This window comes from Chiloscyllium punctatum, chromosome 27, assembly GCF_047496795.1.
Source record: "Chiloscyllium punctatum isolate Juve2018m chromosome 27, sChiPun1.3, whole genome shotgun sequence".
NCBI lineage: Eukaryota > Metazoa > Chordata > Chondrichthyes > Orectolobiformes > Hemiscylliidae > Chiloscyllium > Chiloscyllium punctatum.
In genome coordinates, this window is record NC_092765.1 from 50,667,991 (window position 1) to 50,689,343 (window position 21,353).

The following is a 21,353-nucleotide window of genomic DNA, read 5'->3' on the forward strand; positions in this document are numbered from 1 at the left end:
TTGCATTGGATGGGATCGGTGTTAAATAGTGGTGATGCGGCGATAGCCTCGCACCTCTAATTGTCCATGAGGATTGCTTGGTCTGTCAGTGTTGTTTGCTAATTAGAGACAAGAATTGAGCTGAAGTACTACCAAACACTTTGTCATAGGTCTTGTTTGAAAGGAAAGGTTGGGAGCTGTGGCTAGTTCTGCTTTCCCCTACCTAGTCCTTTTTCCCATTTGCCCAGATGTGTTGTAACAAACTCTTGGCCACTGTGGCTGAGACTGAGTGATTCATTATAAGCTATAATGTAGTTATAGGTTTCCACAAATGCTTCAATTCTGTTATTTTCAGTGTATTTTCTCACTAACCAGTTTAGATCTGGGTTTACTAATACATGGTGGTGTCAATTCCAATGTCTGGGAGTGTCACCCTATACTCTGACTTAATAAAGACCCAATTTTTTTTAAGTTAAAGACTGTTAAAAGTTTTACAAGGGAAGATTAAAGGTCAGTATTTAGTCACGTTAGGCTGCAGCCAGACAAAAAAAAATTAAATTCTATTTTACTGCTAGGAATTTAACTGAGTCAGCGGTAAAAGGTTTTAACATAATATAACTACAGGAGGGTGCCAGCCAACTTTGAAATTCGTAACCAGAAGTTTTAAGGATAAAAAAGTGGGCACAAAGCCCAACAACCAATCCTTTTCTTTTGACCAACCAGTCCCTATATACTTTTTCATATCCTTCAGACACCTTTCGACTTGCTCAGTGTTAACCTAATGCAAGTTCATTCCAAGAACTAGGACTAATTTATGCTATTAGGGTTAGAATGAATTTTTTTTTTAAATGAAGGTGTTGTGGATGCAAACTGTTGATTCATTTCCCCACAAAGAACTGCTGCTGAGAAATCTCTCTGACACCTGCTGCCTTTTTGTGTTGCTACTTTGTTGCCATAGCTGTTTGAGTTACTTTTGATGTTTCCCTCCCGACAGAGGAACGACATTGCCATGGCCATTACTAAGTTTGATCAGTTTGATTTTCTGATTGACATTGTTCCTAGAGATGAGCTCAAACCTCCAAAACGACAGGTAAGAAACAAAAAAAAAATAGATTTATAAACCTAACAACAAAGTTCATCAGAAATCTAGGTTGCATATTTTTTTTTCACCCGCCATCCTCTTAAACCTGATTAGTATCTAAACGTCATACTCTTATATAAAATGTTCTTTGTTTAAGTAGTTGCATTCAGTTATTTATCTCAAGAAAGTGGAACACTGCCTTCTTGTGGCAGCATGCATGAGTAAACCTTGTTAAAATTTGTGGGTTTTTTTGGACCAAAAAATTAGTGGATATACAAATTTGTTTTTTTTATTTGTATGCTTTTTAATCATTTGTCTCATAATTTATGTAGTGGGGGAGTTGGCTCTGCACTGAAATATTAATAAGCACTGTCAACTTATGTTTTCAATCATATCTGTTAGGACACTGGCCTGTAGGTGGTGGTGTGGATTATATTCAATGACCTGAATCTGGTGATCTTTAACTTGAGATAGAAAGGCATTTCTCAACTTAGTCTGATACTGTGCTGTTAACTGGTTTTGTTACGATACTTCAATATGGTTTGTTCCAAATAAAGTCCATAATATTTTTTTCCTTACATTTTAAACAGCTTCTTTTATGGTTGTGCACTGTCTATTTCAAGCAAAAACAAAAGCTCAAAAGAGCCAATAAATAAAAATATTCAACCATGTAGCAGACCCACAGTGATTCATCACTCCTTCATTGTAATGGTGAACTGTTGATAGCTATCACACTACTGACTGACTTCTAACATTTTAGCTTCTAACTCCAGCTCTCTAGAGGTGCAATTTCAAGAGGGGTGAGAAATACAGAGGAACATGTAGTGCCACTGAGATGCAATTTATTGGGATTACACAATAAGATGGGGCAAGAGGTTGCCGTAAGATGTAGAGGAAAGTATTATTCGATTCTGTTAGAATTGATAGAATTAAGAGTTTAGTTTTTTTTTAAAGTTGCATGCTGATAACTTTATCTCTTGGCCATTCAGATATGCATTGGTGTAGCGGTCATGTAAACATCTTTAACTGAAAGCTTTACAAAATAAATATAGCTTTCAGTTAGATGTTTATGTTACCTTGTCACTAAATATCATGGAACATCCTTGTTTCAGTTTAATGAACCAGAATGAAATTCTTGGTCACTTCCTAAACTTTGCCTCCATTTTAATTTGACTAAAGTGGGCTATGTACTCTCAGAAGTCATTTGCAGGGCTCTTCACGAAGACTGGTATGTGGACCTCAGTTTTCAGCATGATAGCTACCTCTTTGTGCTTGACTGGCTAAGTGTGTTGGACTGAAGTAGTCTTCTGTGGTAGGCGGATTTCTTTTGTCAATTTAGTTCAATTTTAATGAGCTTACATGAATGTCACTGTTGCTTTGCACCACGGCTGACTTGGTCTGTATTACTGCCTGTATGTGAATCTTGAGTATGTCTTGTTTTAGACATGGGTCTGAGTAGTGTACCTGAGTGGTGACCAAGGCCAGTGGTTTATGACATACTACCTGCTTGGTTAGTTCAAGAAGCATTAGGTCTTAGTGGGACTTTGTGCAATACGTTAGAGTCCCTGTTCATCTCAGATAAATTATGGTCTCAATATTATATTTTCATATATTTTCACTGTTCTAGATTAGTTTTTCTTTATGCAGTGATTGACTGCGTAGATTCTTGGGTCTGCATCCACAGGAAGATGCAACAATATCTTTGAAGAAGTGTAGGGGTCTTGTCCTAGGTGAGTACTGTAACTAATTGTACATAGTGGTATTGGTGCATTTCTAGAAGTTCTCTCATTTGCCATCCTGCCAAAGAATCATTTAACAGAGCAGTGTAGCGATCCTTGTATCATTGTTTCTAGTCTTGTGAGATTATTGTCCACCTAGCTTCAGTGTTTAGTTTTAGTTTAAGTTTTTGTTATATGTGATCTCTCGCCCATCTTAACAGCGTTGATTGCTGGCAGTATATGCTGCTGTAAACATCCTTGACTGGAAGCTGTGTGGAGTGGAAGGGCTTTCAGTCAGATGTTTGCAGCTGTTGACTGCTGCATACTTCAATGAATCACTGCTGCTGTCATTCCCTGGTTGAAGAGCTTCATAGTATTGAACTACACCAGGTGGAAAAAGCTGATGTTTGAAGTCTAGATGAAGTTGGAGTTTTCAAGGTGAGGGATAATACTACTTGACAATGTTATCTTCTATTGTCAAACTCTCCTGAAAACACAAAGTGCTGGAAATCACAGCGGGTCAGGCACCATCCGTGGATAGAGAGCAAGCTAACATTTTGAGTCTCGATGACTTTTCATCAGAGCTGTCCTACTTTAAAATAACTTTAATAAACACTTTGTCTTTTTCATTTCTCAGAATAAAGAATTGTTCAATTAGGGCTGAATACAGAATAAAGTTGTGCTTTTGGAGAGGCCTAAACTGTGGAAGACAGGTTTTTGTTAATATGGAGATTTTGGAGAGGGCTACATGTGGACGCCTCTTCAGTGAGATGATTTTTTTTTATCAGCCAATTGAAAGTGTATGCTGGACTGCTTGAGAAGGAGTTAATTTTAATTCCATTGTTCAGCTAAGTGGTTTATTTTATTTAAGATTCATTTTTTGTGCATGCTTAATATTCTTTGAGTAAGGAATGGTAGTTTATTTTATATATAAGGTGCAATTGCTTCTTTTTAGGCTCAATGTCATTGAGTGCATACAAGAGACAGCGTTAAATGCCAAGATTTAGAGAAATAATTACACAACAGGATCAGTCAGGTAGATGAGTGACTGTCAGGAAAGGTAAGAAGGTAGTTCAGAAGTCTCCTGTGGCTATTCCTCTCTGTCAAACAGGTATTCAGTTTTAGGTACTCTTGAAAGGTTAGTCTCTCAGAAAAATACAAGAGGCAGTCAGATCTTGGGAAGTTAGAATGAATATTATATGAGACAAGGTTTGACAGAATTTAAAAGAATAATTGTTGTAGACGTTCTCCTGTCAGGCACAGACAGGAGATTCTGCAATAATGAGCGTGAATCTAGAAAAATATGTTGTGTACCTAGTACCAGGATTAAGGATGTCTCAAAACATTTGAAGCATATTGTTAAAGGGGAGATTGAGAAGGTAGAAGTTATTGTCCACGTTGGTAGGAATGATATAATGGGGAAAAGATTTACAGAGTAAATATAAGGGGTTAGGTAGAAGATTAAAAAACAGAACCTCAAAAGTAGTAATCTTTTAGTTTATTCCCGGTGCCAAGCTCAAATGAGAAAAGGAATAAAAGAATAAAGAAGATAAATCAATGGCTGAAGAGGCAGTGTGATGTTCAGGGATTCAGATTCTTGGATTATTGGGATCTCTTCAGGGTCTGAAAAGACTTGTTCAAAAAGGATGGGTTTCACCTGAACTGGAAAAGGACCAATATCCTAGTGAGAGATTTGCTATTCTATTTAACGCAATTGTAAAATATTAGGTGGAGGTGGGATGTTGGTGGGAGGAGTGGAGGAATCCTAAGTAGCAGAGTAAATTGAAAGATAGATGAGGATGGTACTGAATCTGAAAAGAACAAGTTAGATAGAAAAGACATACAAGAGCAAACCCAAAAACGAAATAAGGAAGGAATTTAGAAGTGCATTTATTTCAATGCAAGGGATCTTACAAGTAAGTCTGATGGACTCATGGGCACATGAGTTTGAGTCGTCCAAGCTATTATGGAAACTTGGCTGAAGGATGGACAGGACTGCATCTCAATGTTCTGGGTTTCAGGTGCTATTGGAAGATTAGAAAGGGAGGCAAAAAAGATGTGGGAGTGCCACTTTTAATTAAGGAAAACATTTAATGCTGTAACTAAAGCAGATATTTCTGAAAAATCATCCAGTGAAAATATGTGGGTTGAAATTAGAAATAAGAAAGGAATGATCACCTTGAAGGAATTGTACTGTAGGCCCCCCAGTAGTCATAAGGAAATACATACAGTCAGTTCTGCCATAGCGCACATTTCTTCAACACAAATTGGCTATAACGCGATTGAAGAATTTAGACTAAAATTTGTAGGATGTGAACTTTCCTTACCTGCATTGGCTATAATGTGATTCTGGTTCCATTGGTTTAAATGGTGTTGCTATTACATAGAGTGATAGAGATGTACAGCATGGAAATAGACCCTCGGTCCAACCCGTCCATACCGACCAGATATCCCAACCCAATCTAGTCCCACCTGCCAGCATCCGGCCCATATCCCTCCAAACCCTTCCTATTCATATACCCATCCAAATGCCTTTTAAATGTTGCAATTGTACCAGCCTCCATCACTTCTTGTGGCAGCTCATTCCATACCCGTACCACCCTCTGTGTGGAAAAAGTTGTCCTTAGGTCTCTTTTATATCTTTTCCCCCTCACCCTAAACCTATGCCCTCTAGTTCTGGACTCATAGGGCTCATTCCTGAAGAAGGGCTCATGCCCGAAACGTCGATTCTCCTGTTCCTTGGATGCTGCCTGACCTGCTGCGCTTTTCCAGCATTTTCAATTATTATTAAGCTGGAGAAGGTTTTGAAAAGATTTACCAGGATGTTGCTAGGAATGGAAGGTTTGAGTTATAAGGAGAGGCTGGACAGATTGGGTCCTTTTTAACCAGAGCATAGGGCATAGGAGGTTGATCTTACTGAGATTTATAACATCATTAGGGTTGTGGATAAGATGAATGGCAGGTGTCTTTTCCGTAGAGTAGGGGATTTCAAGACTGGGGGGCATGTTTTCTAGGTGAGAGGCGAAAGATTTTAAAAAGACAGAGGCAAAATTGTGGTATTAACTTTGAGGAAGCTGTGGACGCGGCATTGTTAAAATGTTTAAAAGACATTTCGATAAGTATATGATTAGGAAAGGTTTGGAGGGATATTATGGGCCAGGAGCAGGCAGGTGGGACTAGTTCAGTTTGGGATTCTGGTGAGCATGGACAGGTTGGACTGAAGGTCTGTTTCTATGCTCCATGACTCTATCTGTTCATTACCCTCCACATTCTACTCGTAAGACTACTAATCCCAATAGATTTGAGTAATGGTGTTATAAATCTGCCTTCTTTTGCTGTATCCTGGGGCCTGGTTGGTGTGAAGTGCAAGATTAGCAAATCTCAGAATACAGATAATGACCATTTTCATTGACCTGATATTGTTATGTTTTAGCAGCTTTGTTCCCAGACTCCAGTTTTAAACCGAAGTTTATGTACTCTGCTGCTGCTGCTTCAGGCTGAGGAGGTCATCATGTGGAAAGAATCTATGTCCCATCACACACACCATGTTTTGGAGATAGCTTGGTTGTGAAATTGGCAAACACTTCTCACCACCACCTGAGAACTCCTAATGAAGGAAACAGCAGAAGTAAATGAGGTGTTGTAAAAATCAAGAATTTGCATTGAAGTGATGTAATTTTGGTGACTGATTGACTGATTGCTTTGTTAATGAAGCTGTTTAATAATCAATCAATCAACTTGTTTGATTCAAAAAGGGCTCATGCCCGAAACGTCGATCCTTCTGCTCCTTGGATGCTGCCTGACCTGCTGTGCTTTTCCAGCAACACATTTTCAGCTCTGAACAAAGTTTGTGTCAATATACCTATTTCATTTTGAATCAATGTGGTTGGACTGCAGAATGTCCCCAGTGTCTCACTGTGGCAGAAAACAACACCAACGTTGAAAAGACTGGACGATAAGTGGAAAAGTAGTGAAGAATTGTGGCTGTGATCCCCAACCAAGTTAGAACTCATTGTATTGCATGTTAGATATTTTAGCCAACTTAGCAGTTGATAAAAGGCTCATGAGGTTTCTGGTAGGTGCAATCTGATATATGTCAGATTAATGGAACTTTAAAGAATCACAAATTAAACTATTCTCTGGAATGTGTGCATGTGGCTTTTAAAAAAAAAACCCTAACAGATACGATTGCATCTTGAGCAGGGATCCTGAATGTTGGGAGCTATTGTTAGATTTTTGGTCATTGGCAACAAAAATAGGGTCAGAAGTGGCCTAACAACAATGAACATAATGCTTTTAATATGTGAAAGTTCCAAAGCACTTCATAAGAGCAGACAATATTAACACAGTGTCGTAAAGAGACATTAAGAGTTAAGGTGGGTGACAAAAGCTTGATCAGAGGTAGATTATACACAATTACACAGTTTAGTTTTCATCTGCCACAAATGGTAGACTTGGGAAACTGTTCCTTTGGCTTTCGTGAAGAAGTCTGTGTTGATTGACTGATGTTATCTCCTTCTTCCTCCTATTTCTCTCTGGTGGATTTCTTCGTTCTGTGGCTGTGCCTGAGTTTGAGTATTTTGAACAGATAATCTGTTGAACTAGGAAGAAGCTACAGTTCACTATTTCCCAAATGGTGCCTTAAATTGCCCATGAATGAATGGGTCTCTGATTTTTATTTTTGTTATTGATTAGATTAGAATCTTGTAGCTTTCCTTCAATAGTGAGGGCTTCTTTTAATTTCAAAACCTATCTTGAATCATGTAAGTAGAGCTAGGCATTCCAGATGCTCTGGCTTTCCAGCATTTGGCACACATCAAAGAGATGGAACAAAGTTACTTTATTCATTTTGCAAACCTTGGCCTTTCAGTGTTGAAATATCAGGAAATGCTTCAAGTTCACTGGGTTAAACAATAATTGTGGAGAGAAACAGGGCTAACGTTTCAACTTAGTGACCTTTCATCCGAATATATCTATTCTGTGATGAAGGTACGTTGACCTGAAATGTTAATTCTGGTTTTCTTGACAGATGCTGCCTGACCTGCTTGAGTATTTGTAACATTTTCTGTTTGTTTTATACTTCCATATTTGTGGTGTTTTGCTTTTGTTTTAATATTTCATGGAATTATTTGTACATTCAGCTTATTCCTAGATGCAGCAAAACTCCTCAGCAAGTTCAGATTATGAAGAGGGTCCATGTGGCAGACTCCATTCGTGAACAGCATGAGTATTGCCAGAAGATAGGCACTCATGGACACTCTTGGTGTACATATCAGTAGTCCAAGTGCTGTGTTTTACTCCAAAGTTAACCTTCATTCAGTATCATTGTAAATTATAATTCATGTTCTGTTTGACTTTATATTTATTGTTCTAAGAAGGATTCTTTTTATTTTGTTGTACTGTTGGACTTTTGTTGATGACATTGAGTCATAATGTACAGAGTCCATTACTGGCATTACAGTAGTAATATCTTCCCAGGGAGGAGGGATTATGTTACCAGATCAGGAATTAAGTCTTGGCACTTGTTCCCAGAAGTCAAATCTTAAAATTTGCCAGGAATGGGGTGCCAGGTTTTGCCAGTTTCACTTAATAACCTCCGATCACTGTTACAAGATTGCATGGATTTAGAAGGAACACCTGAACTACCAGCTGTGTGTATTCAGTCTGGTAGTATGCAGAAGTAATGGTTTATAAAACAAAAGCTGTAATAGTGAAACATGTTGCATAAACTATCTGCAATTGCTATAAACATGTACATAAACATTCTCTAGGGTTGTAGAGTCTTTGCAGAGATGTCTGAATTCCAGTCAGTGTGTGCTGGCAGTATATCTTATGAGCCCTAGACAGCTCAGGATCAACATTGATGTACGGAGGGATCTTGGGGTTCAAAACCATGGCCTCCTGAAAGTAGCCACGCAAGTAGGTGGGGTGGTAAAAAGGGCATTTGCCTTTATTGGTTGGGGAATTGAGTACAAGAGTCAGGGTGTCATGTGCAGTTTTATAAGACTTTAGTTTCACCACACTTAGTATTGTATTCAATTCTGGTTGCCACATTGCAGGAAGGATGTGGAGACTTTGGAGAGGGTGCAGAAGAGGTTTACCAGGATGCTGCCTGAATTGGAGGGTATGAGCTATAAGGTGAGGCTAGAAAAACTTGGGTTGTTTTCTCTGGAGTGGCAGAGGCTGAGGGGAGACTTGATAGACTTCTATAAAATGATGAGATGCATAGACCGGGTTGACAGTAAGAATCTTTTTCCCAGAGTTGAAATGTCTAATAGTAGAGGGCGTGCATTTAAGATGAGACAAGGGAAAGTTAAAAGAAGATGCGAGGGGCAAGTATTTTACAGAGTGGTAGGAGTCTAAAAAGCACTGCCAGGGATGGTGGTGGAGGCAGGTACAATAGGGGTATCAGAGGGACTTTTGGATAAATCCACGAATATGCGAGAAATGGAGTGATGTGGACCAAGGGCTAGCAGAAGGGATAAGTTTAATTTAGCGTCATGTTTAACACAGCATTGTGGGCCTGAAGACCCGTTTCTGTGCTGTACTATTCTGTGTTCTAATTTGTACTCAATGTATCTGTTCACTCTGAGGCAATAATTGTGAATGATAGAAATCTGAAATTTGAACTGAGGTGGAAATATTCTGGGCCTGGCAGCATCTGGTGAAGAGAGAAATAAAATCAATAATTTTCCAATTATAACATCTGTCCACAGCTTCTTCATATCGCAGATGTTAATAATGGCTCTATATTCCCATTTTCACCTGCTCTGCATCTACCTATTATTTCTTTATTAGTTCCATTGGCGATCACCTTTTGTCATTTTAATATCCCCCAACCTTTTCTTACAAAGAGGAAAGTTTGAACCCCTTTGATAATTAAAACTGAAACACCAAGAGAAGCTCATCTTCCCTATATAAACTATTAAAAAGAGTGGTTAAATGAAAGAAAATCCCCGATGGTCACTTTATAAACAACACGTAACAATTTATTGATTTAACCCTCACAGTAAACAAATTAACAGAATTACTAACAAACCAAATAATTCCACCCAAATTACTTACTATTCCCTAACCAAAGAAAGTTTGACTGGTATGCTGTCCAATAAGAAAAAATAAATTTAAAACTTAATCTCTCAAAGTCTACACAGAATGTGTGTACTGGAATGCTCTGCCTTCTCCACTGTCTCTCCAGTCGTAAATGCCTTTCTTCTGTTGTTTTTAAGTCACAAATGTGTTTCTTCCGTTGATCCTGCAGTCAGGGATGTTTTCCCTGTTGAGATCTTCTGTGAGGATTCTTAGCTAGAAGTGCCATGGTTCCTTTTATGGATAGATGGTGCTTTCTTCGAGAGCTTACAGATTTCTTGTGAGAGCTAGATGTTTATTTCTCAGATGGCAGTTTGCCCTCACCCTGATTTTCAAAAATCCTCTCCTTATACACCTTGAATGACGTATCAATTTTCGTACGTTAACATTGGTCTGAGTTTGTCAAAACCATCAGATTTAAATTCAATTGGCTTTCAATCTCTAAGTGCTTGGTTTAAATTAATCGGCTGATTCAAGTTAGTTGCCAAAATATCAAAACAAACCTAAGGTTTCCAATTGCACAGCCAGTTGATAAATGTGTCAATTTCAGAACTGTCTATAATCTGCAACTACTTACAGACACGTTGTTCTGTATAAATCTCCACACTTAAAAAAAATACGAGGAAAAATGTTTTTCTAACAAATAAGTTCTCCCTTTCAAAACACGATAACTCTACACAACTTGGTAATGCTTTGATGTTATCACTCCTTCCCGTTTGCTTTCTCCTGTTCCTTTTACCTTCGCACTTGGGTTTCTCTGCCACTATTTGTTTAAAAACAGTACATCTGTAACTTTTTCCAGATCTGAAGAAACTTTATCAACTTCGAATGTTAACTTGGCTCTCTCTGGGCACTTTTATTCTTTTTTTAGTCTTCTTTTCTTATCCTGTAGCTTGCCCAGTTTGGATTTGTTTTATTTTAGCCAGGTGGCTCATTGAGGAAATTTTATTGATCAGAATACCAAAACCTGTTAGTATTTGAAGCTTGTGGTATCTGCAGCAATTGGAAATTGCAGATTTAACCTTTACTATATACCCTGCAGAGTACAGTTTGGTAATCCATTGTTGTCCTCTTGTGTCTTATCGATAGGTACTTCTCTGATTTTATTTTTGTTTCAGAGGGGTACCTAGACCAGTTTTTGTGTCTTGCTCTTGCTTGCTCGCATGGAGAGGGAAAATCTCCAGGCGTATCTTGACCTGTCTGGAAATAATGCAACCAAGAGTGAAGTAAACTCATGGAGTGAGTTCACTGCAAGCATAGGTTTTATTGTTTGGATGCGATGCTAATTTCCATTCCATTGTTGCTGATTATGAGGAATAGTAAACGAGACTCTCATTCAGAAAACTCTTTTTTTTTTCAATGATTTGGTTTGAGAATTCTTTTTTACTCCATTGCTCATTCTGAGGTTTGTGTACAAAAGAAACTAACCCAGAATCTCCAGTTCCTAGACTAAGTTCAGTAATCAACAATTTGGGATCTTTATGCAGTGAGTTCTGGCAACTTCTTGTCAGTTTACCAGGCAAGGTCACCAGAACGCACTGTTGAACACTATCTTGCCTCTGCTGTGTGCAAAATGAACTGGTCACCAACTAGAGCAGGGGTGGGAATGCTAGAGTTAGGGAAACCTCTTGACTAATGTATAGTGACTGCTGCGAGAAGTGAATGTTTGGTGAGGAAAGGACAGGCTGAGCAGTGTTGCAAATTTGCTCACAGCCTGCTAATGTCCATAGATGAGCCTCTGGCATGGGTGACCGTTTACTGATATGTTACTGAAAGCAGTAAATTGCATTTCACCTGCACCTTTAACATCACAGAAAGGTTAAAGTCAACATTTAACATTCAGTCCCTCTGAATGTATCAGGAACACATAGCAATATAAGAACAGGGTTAAGTCATTTTGACCCTCAAGCCTATTCAATTAAATCCTGGCTGATCTGTGAATAGATTTGTATGTCAGACCATAAGAAATACAATCGGAGTAGGTCTTTCGACTGTCATGCCTGCTCTACCATTCAGTAAGATTTCTCATCCACTTTAATGTCCTTTCCCTGTAATGCTTTATTCCCCTATTGATCAATAGTCTATCTGTCTCAGCCTTAAATATACACAAGGATTTTTCCTCCACAGCTCTCTGTGGCAAGGAGTTCCTAAAGCACTCAACCCTTCAAGAAGCAATTCCTCCTCATCTCAGTCTTAAATTGGCACCCCTTTACTCTGAGACTATGCTGTCTGGTCCCATATTCTACCATGAGGGAAAACATCTCAGCATTTACCCTTTCAAGCCCCTTTAGATTCATAAGTGCAAAAAAAAGGCCCTTTGGCCCATCAAGTCTGCACTAACATGACTGCCACTAAAAGTATGCTAATCCCAATTTATCCCATATTCTTGAATATTATATTTGAAGTGTTCATCCAAACTTTTTTAAAAAATTGTAAGGTTTCCAGTCTCCGCTACCTTCCCAGACAATGCATTCCAGATTCCCACCATCTGCTAGCCGCAAGTGAGCAGGTTTTTTCCAAAATCCCTTCTGAATCTCCTACCCCTAAAAACTGTTCCGTCTTGTGATTGACCCCTCAACCAAGGGGAACAGCTGCTCTCTATTCACCCTATTCATATCCCTCTAACCTTTATACACCTCAATCATGTCTCCCCTCAGTCTTCTCAGCTCTAAAGAAAACAGTCCAAGCCTATCTGGTCTCTGATTATAGCTCAATTCCTGTATCCCAGGCAACATCCAGGAAACCACCTCTGGACCCTCTCCAGTGCTATCATATCCTTTCTTTCGTGAGGTGACCAGAACTGCAGATAGTACTCCAGATGTGGCCTGGCCCACTACTCTGGACAACTCCTCCATTACTTCTTATGCCACGACTGTTGAAAGCAAGTGTCCCATCTACCTTCTTAACTATCCTATTCATGTGCTCTGCTAACTTTATGGACCTGAGAATAATTACCCCCAAGATCCCTCTGTTCCTCTAAGCAACCCAGTGTCTTGCTATTCATCAAATATTCCCCCATTTTGTTTCTTCTTCCAAGGTGCATCTCCTCTCATTTGTCAGGGTTAAATACTATGCTGCCAGTGGTCTGCTCATCTGACCAATCTATCTATATCTTTCTGTAATCTACAACTATCTTCTTCACTATTAATCACCCTGCCAATCTTGGTGTCATCTGCAAATTTGCTTAACATTCCCCTCCACTTTTTCATCTATATCAATTATGTATGTAGCAAACAATAAGGGCCCCAATACTGATCCTTTCAGTACCCTGCTGGACACTGGTCTCCAGTCACTGAAATAGCCTTCTCCCAGTACCTTTTGTGACATATTACTAAAACTACAGTTTCTGATCCATCTCGCCAAGTTTCCCTTAATTCCATGTGCTTTAATCATCTCATCAGTCTTCTATGTGTGGCATTGTCAAAATCCATATAAACCACGTTAACTGAATTTTCCTCATTCACACACTTGATCATGTTTTCAAAAAAATTCTAACAAATTTGTTAGGTATGACCTCATGACAAAGCCATTCTGACTGTCCCTAATTTACCCATGCCTTTCCAAGTGAGTATTAATTCGTTTAAGAATTTTTGTCAATATCTGATCCCTGATGTGAAACTCACTGGTCTGTAATTTCCTAATTCATTTCTACCACCCTTCTTAAAAACTGCAACCACATTTGCCGTTCTCCAATCCATTTTAATCCATGGCCAGAGAGGAATTAAAAATTTGCATCAGAGCCCTGCAATTTCCTGCCTCCCCTCCCACAGCAGGCTGGGATGAAGTTCATTCAGCCCAGGGGATTGTTGCCATCGCAGAAACATGGTTGAGGGAAGGGCTGGACTAGCAACTCAACATTCTGGGGTATAGGGTCATTAGGTGAGACAGAGGAGGATGTAACCAGGGTGGTGGAGTCGAATGAATAATTAAGGAGTCAATTATTGCAATAAGGAGAGATGATCTTTTGGAAGGGTCCTCAAAAGAGGCTTTGTAGGTAGAACTTAGAAATGTTAAAGGGACAGGCACTTTACTGGAATGTATTATAGGCCCTCAAAGAGTCAACAGGAAACAGAGAAGCAAATGTGTAGACAGTTCATAGAGGTGTGTAAGCGTAGTAATCAGGTAATTATACTAGGGGATTTCAACTTTCCCAATATAAACTGGGATCGTCATAGTGCTAAGGGTTTAGAGAGGGCTGATTTCTTGAAATGTATCCAGGGGAATCTTTTGTGTATCAATACATAGAAGGGGTGGTGCAGTGCTAGATCTGGTTCTAGGGAAATAAGTCGGCCAACCGTTTGATGTGGCAGTGGGGGACACTTTAGCGATAGCGACCACAACAAAAGTACGGTTTTGGACAAGGAAGATGGCCTGCAAAAGATGGCTTTGGATTTGGGGAAGGCAGATTCTATTAGAATAAAGCAGAATCTGGCCACTTTAGGCTGGGAACCTTGCAGCAGAGCAGAGGGAGGTATTCAAAAAGGATCTGGGGAGAGTGTATATCCAACATTTACCTTTTAAAGCAGGAGCCAAAAGTTCAGGGAACTGGATGTCTCGGACAGCTGAGGACTGGATAAGGAAGAAGAGTAGGGCTTTTAGCAAGTCTACAGGGAGCAATTCAGCTGTGACCCTAGAGGAATATATCAAGTTCAAGACAGAACTTAAGAAAGCAACTGGAAGAACAAAAAAAAGGGCATGGAAAAGGACTTGTGAACAGGATTAGGGAGAATCGCAAGATATTTTATAAATACATTGAAGGGAAGAGATTAACCAAGGAAAGAGTAGGGCCCAATAGGGACCAAGGATGCAGTCTATATGTGAAGGTGCAGGATACTGGATAGGTATTGAACGAATACTTCCCTTCAATTTTCACTCTGGCAAAAAAGAACGTCGGTACAGAATTCAGGGAAAGGTATTGTGAGGAACTTTCAAAGTTTGATGTAGGAAATGGGGAGGTATTGGAGGTTCTTTTGGGCTTATAGACAGACCAAATCCAAAGCCATCTTTTGCAGGCCATCTTCCTTGTCCAAAACCGTACTTTTGTTGTGGTCGCTATCGCTAAAGTGTCCCCCACTGCCACATCAAACGGTTGGCCGACTTATTTCCCTAGAACCAGATCTAGCACTGCACCACCCCTTCTATGTATTGATACACAAAAGATTCCCCTGGATACATTTCAAGAAATCAGCCCTCTCTAAACCCTTAGCACTATGACGATCCCAGTTTATATTGGGAAAGTTGAAATCCCCTAGTATAATTACCTGATTACTACGCTTACACACCTCTATGAACTGTCTACACATTTGCTTCTCTGTTTCCTGTTGACTCTTTGAGGGCCTATAATACATTCCAGTAAAGTGCCTGTCCCTTTAACATTTCTAAGTTCTACCTACAAAGCCTCTTTTGAGGACCCTTCCAAAAGATCATCTCTCCTTATTGCAATAATTGACTCCTTAATTATTCATTCGACTCCACCACCCTGTTTACATCCTCCACTGTCTCACCTAATGACCCTATACCCCAGAATGTTGAGTTGCTAGTCCAGCCCTTCCCTCAACCATGTTTCTGCGATGGCAACAATATCATACTTGCAAGTGTGAATCCACCCCATTCAGTTATCAGTCTTGCCTATTACACTCTTCGCATGAAAGACCATCCAACCTTGCTTTACTCTCTTGACACTCAACATAGCTGAACTCAGAGTCCTAACCTGTTTAACATTTTGCTCATAAGACAGCTTCTTCAAAACAGGTATAATCCCACTGAGCATTGTTTGAACTGCTTCCGATGAATGCTACCTTCCCTTAAATAAGGAAACCAAAACTGCTTCCAGTACTCTAGATGTGGTCTTACCAGCTTTCTGTAGTTGCAGTAAGACTTCCCTGCTCTTATAATCCAACACTCTTGAAATAAGGGCCAACATTCCATTAGCCTTCCTAATTACCTGCTCCCATGTGTGCTATCTTTCTGTATTTTGTGAACAAATACCCCCAAGTTCCTTTGTGTTATAGCTTTCTGTAGTTTTTCTCTGCTTAAATAATACTATTCTGTTCATCTATTCTCCCTTCCAAAATGAACAACTTCACACTTACCCCACTGTATATGGCATTTATCAACGTTTTGACCACTCATTTAACCTACTAATATCTTCTTAAAAACTGTATTCCTTTCCACCTATTTTTGCAGTTTGCCTTTCCACCTATTTTTGTGAAGTCTGCAAATTTGGCTACACTTGATTTGCTGCAAGTCATTAATATGTATTGTGAATAGTTGCAGTCCCAGCACTAATTCCTGAAGCCCACTGGTTACAAGTTGGCAACCTGAAATGAACCCCTTAACCTCACTTGTTATTTCCTGCCCATTAGGCAATTGCCTATCTGCAACAATATACTACCTCCAACACTTCATAACAGCCTTTCATGAGGTAGCCCATGTCTCTTAATACATTTTAAACAATGATGGGCCATCAATTTAAGATTTAAAATTTACATTTGATCAGTTGTCATTTGCAGAAGAGAGTTCCAAACCTTTGCCTTGGCAATTGGAAGTATTTCTAACTTCCACCTGAAAGGTCTAACTCTAAGTTTTATGTTGACTAATGAAACTATAGAAAAGTTGCAGAACAGAAAGAGGCCATTCAGCCCATCATATCTGCACAGACTGAATAAACTAGACACCCATTCTAATCCTAGGAGAAAATGACGACTGCAGATGCTGGAGACCAGAGACAAAAGTTCTGATGAAGGACTTAAGCTCGAAACGTCGACTCTGCTACTCCTTGGGTGCTGCCTGACCTGCTGTGCTTCTCCAGCACCACACTTTTTGACACCCATTCTAATCCTACCTTCCAGCACCAGACCCATTGCCTTGCAGTTTATAGTGTTTCAGGTACAGATCCAGGTTCCTTTTAAATGAGTTGAAGTTTTCCACTCAACATCAAATTAGTTAGTGGGTTACAGACACCCACCACCTTCTGAATGGAACAGACTTTCCTCCTGTCCACTCCAATCCTTCTACCAATCACTTTAAATCCTTGTTCCTGAAGTAGCAGACCTAGCTTCCACCTATTTACTATTAGTTCCCTTTTATGCCTTGAAAATCTTGACCAAAGTAGGGAGGTGGTTACTACTAAAGGAAACAGAAAACAGACATCAGGTCTTTAGTTTAAAATATGCTCCTATCAGTGACTCTTACAGTTGTTTACATGAACTAACCAGCCAAAGAAGCAACTACTGGAAACTAAAATGTAAAAAAACAGAAAATAATGGCAGTGCTAAATTAAAGGAATACTACAAATCAATGCTTGTTAGAACCTTTTGTCAGAGTGTTTCTATGCTGGTGATTGGTCCCAGAATGTTCGTCTGTACTTTTAATTTAGCTGATGTGCAATTAACGTTCTAATTTCCTTCTTGTTTCGTAACTTTTTCTCATTTTGGTGTTTGAAGATCTAATGTCAGTGCAGAGGAATCACATCCTAACACTGTGCTCTAGTGTGTGTAAACATCCTACACTCTCAGCTGTGGTCTGACTGAGCTGGGAGAGGGATGTTTGCTCATACTGACACAGACTGAGCAGCAACAAACCAGCAAGTCGTGCAGAAGATTGACACAACCTTGACCGCCTCTGGTACAATCTCTTGTGTATAAAACAATTTTCAAGGTCACTGTTACCCTGAATTACAGCTTGACCCAAACCAGTTTTCTGCACCTCTAGCTGAATGTGCTTTTCGTCAGCGAATGTTGGATCATGATGAGGATGCTTAGCAACCTTTTTTCTCTTTTTCCCACTTCTTCCTAAAGTCTCCACTTCCAACCCAAACACAAAGGGCAATCTGCTGCTCGAAAAGATGACAACTTAAAATGGATTGGACCTATGTCTCTTCTGGTAGATGTGATTTATTCCCAGAGTCGATTTACTTTTAGAGGGTAATGCATTGGACTCAATCACTCAATAAACTTGATGCAAGGGGCTGCCAGTATTATCATTGAGAAGCTTCTGTGATTTCTGCGTACTGTATTTTATAATCTTGGGCAATACTGAGACAGAGATTGGCTGCAATGATATCCTACAGTGAAAGCAGTTGCGTTTTATGCACCCACTCCTCACATTCATGGTACTGCTGGAATACATTTTGTGCTGTCAAAATTGGAGGCATGTGCAAGCTGTCTGCAAACAGCTTTTAAACATGATCACAGGAGACTGGTCGCCTCCTTGCTGTAAGATTGCAAAATTCTAAGGCCACTTGAAAATGTCCAGAAAGTAAAATTAGTCATTTGCATTATCCCTTAACTGGCAAATGTCCTGTTGACTTTGAAATTGAAATATTTTCCATGCTATCTTCAGTGAAATGAGAGCTTTATGGACCTAACTACTATCAAAGTGGTACTTTGATCAGCATGCTGAGGTTTCTGTTTGTGAATGAGAAAACCTGGTTTGATTGATAATTCTGCTCTGATGGTATTGGGCTCCTGATGTGTGGATATTCATCAAGGTGAGAATACTACAGATGACATTTGTGGCATGCTTGATGTAAGTACTTTGCTGTCTATTGTCTACACCTGAGAATCTGTTCATTTTGTGTATCTTAGCTGAGGTCAGTGTGTATTAGTCCACTGTGACACCGCCTTAACTAACAGGAATAGCAAACCTCACACTGCCTCATCTCAGGTAGATGGACTTTGTGTTTGTTTTTGTATCCCAGGAAGAAGTTCGCCAGACAGTTCCAAGCTCAGAGCAAGTGCAGTACTACTTCACATTAGCTCAACAGCCCACAACTGTGCAAGTACAGGGGCAGCAACAGGGTCAACAGGGCTCTGGTAGCACAACCATACAACCAAGTCAGATCATCATTGGACAACCGCAACAGGGGCAGGTAGGGAGCTTATAGCTCTAAGGAACAACATGAAGTTTTTTTAAAAAGAACATTTCTGTTTAAGAGTTAAACTGTTCTAAAATTCAATTCTCAGGTATTTCATTCAAATCTTAATAATCCATGTATTTATAAACACTACATACTGGCTGGTTCCTTGTCTCATTTAAATATTTATTGGAGCTTGAGTTATTTTGATTTGCTGCTATTTAGTGAAGAGCCCTTGAATTCCATGCTATGCTTGCAGTCAGAAAATATATTTCGTAACCTGAGGATTTTTTTTTGTGTTCCCGACCATTGTAAACCACAAATTAAACTCTATTCAACCAATGGTGGGGAGGTGATAGCCTTAGTGGTAATATTGCTGGACAGTTAACCCAGAAACCCAGGTAATGTTCTTGTGACCTGGGTTCAAATCCTGCTGTGGCAGATAGTGGAATTTGAATTTAATAAAATCTGGAATTAAGCGTCTAATGATAGCCATGAATGCTGTAGACGGGCAAGAAAAACCCACCTGATCCACTAATGACCCACGGCAATTTGGTTGACTCTTAATTGCCTTCTGGGCAATTAGGGATAGGCAGTAAATGCTGGCCTAGTCAGTGATGCCCTCATCCCATGAATGAATAAAAAAAACTCAAAACATTAAAAATAAAGTATTACAGCCTTCCATTTTGCTAGACCAAAAATATCACAACTGCAGATTTACTGGTGATTCAGAGACCAGCCATCTATTGTACAAACCAAGGTCTGCCAGTCATTTCAGCGCCTCTTACTAGAGGAGACAAGATTTTGCCAGATCTCCAGCAGCTGGCTTTATAGCTTCAGCTCCGTAGTGTACTGATGTTGAATTCACACAACAAAACAAGTAGACTTGGTTATTATTCCCCACGAATTTGCTTTCTCCCACTTGTTTCCCCCTCCCATCCCAGTCATCTGGAGTCAAAGATGTACATCACAGAAACAGACTCTTCAGTCCAACTTATCCATGCCGACCAGATGTCCCAACCCAATCTAGTCCCACCTGCCAGCACCTGGCCCATATCCCTCCAAACCCTTCCTATTCATATACCCATCCAAATGCCTTTTAAATGTTGCAATTGTACTAGCTTTTACCACTTCCCCTGGCAGCTCGTTCCATACACGTAAAGGTCCTTTTTGAAAAAAGTACAGTAGTGTTACATCGTGCAGCTCAGGCAAGCAATCATGATCCTTTGAGCTAATCTTTTAGAGCAAGTCTAGTTGGCTGCACTTTGTTGGTAACTTTCCGCTGTTTGTGGTGGCCTGTTATGTGGTTGAGATGTGTTGAGCATGTGGAAAAACATGGCTGTAACTGATCAAAATTTAATTCATTTAACAGGATTCAGTTCATTTTATATTTTTCTAACAAGCTCCAATATATAAATTTATTTTACTGGACATTTTTTCACTCTCCTATATGGAAACATACTGTCATGTCCATGAAAAGCTATAAAGCCCAGTAACGTTACCAAAATAATGGCCAGCAATGGTCCATAATAATGGTACATCTCTGTGAGTAATCTAGTACCATACTGTACGTGAAGTGTACGCAGAATCACATGTGGCGAAGATGATTATTGATTATATTTGTTAATTGATGCCGTCTATGTAATAAAGTCTTGTGACCTTCAGAGAGACCAATGGTTTGAAATGTTGCATTCACAGGTAGTGCAAGGAGCTACTGTCCAGCAGTTACAGCAAGTACAGGTTGCACAATCTCAGACTACAGCATCTTCCATTACGGTAATGTGTCCCTGTGAAAAAGAAATATGCATGCTTTCTCTCTTAGCTTGCCTTGTTTATTCAATCTCTGTCTAGGTGTACATAACACTAACACACGTAACCTAATTTCTGGAATGCATTTCCTAAATCCCTGCATCTCACTGTTTTTACTTTAATTCACCTCTTGCCTGTGAGACCAGGCTTATCCTACTGCCTTATGTGGCATGTATTACGTTTTAATCGATAAATTAATCTGGATATTTTGCAACGTTAAAGGCACAATATAAATGCAAGATGCCATTTATAGTTGTTTCCTGACTCTGTATGGTGCCTGACTTTTTAAATTTCATTCATGGACTGTGAGCATCTTTGGCTAGGCCAGCATTTATTGCCTGTCTCTAGTTAAGAGTCATCCACATTGCTATTGATCTGGAGTGTAGGCTCCACCAAGTAAGGACAGCAGTTCACTTCCCTAAAAGACATGAGTGAACTAGAAATTTTTCTGACAGCAATGGTCATCACTAGACTCTTAATTCCAGATTTTTATGGAGTACAATTACCCCCATTTGCCATGGTGGGCTTTGAGCCCAGGTCTCCAGAGCATTACCTGGGTCTCTAGATTAATAGTCTTGCAGTAATACCACTAGCCCATTACTTCCCCAAATTGTTCTGCAAGAGTGTGTTGTACATACGCAACATGATCTGTGTTCTCAAGATTTGACAGTACTATTGAAACCGTAGATGGCGTTGTCATTGAAGCACAACAGTGGACTGATAAAATTATTCTGTTATATCTACTTGAATTGTGAGAATGACCAGAAGCAGACTACCTGTCCTTTTGAGCAGTCTTTCATGTGTCCCCGGAGAATGCATTGAG

At 39.6% G+C, this 21,353-nt stretch overlaps 1 protein-coding gene across 6 annotated transcripts in view; it reads left to right on the forward strand.

Annotated features, from left to right (window-relative positions):
- nfyc (nuclear transcription factor Y, gamma) overlaps positions 1-21,353 on the forward strand; it is a 91,142-nt gene that overhangs the window by 46,146 nt on the left and 23,643 nt on the right. For 4 of the 6 annotated variants that reach the window (XM_072548630.1, XM_072548632.1, XM_072548634.1 and 1 more), the window contains 3 exons: positions 974-1,069; positions 18,566-18,736; positions 20,420-20,497. In XM_072548630.1, coding sequence (XP_072404731.1) covers positions 974-1,069; positions 18,566-18,736; positions 20,420-20,497 — 345 coding nt within the window. The remainder of the gene's footprint in view (positions 1-973; positions 1,070-18,565; positions 18,737-20,419; positions 20,498-21,353) is intronic. The other 2 variants (XM_072548635.1, XM_072548636.1) reach the window with 2 other exon arrangements.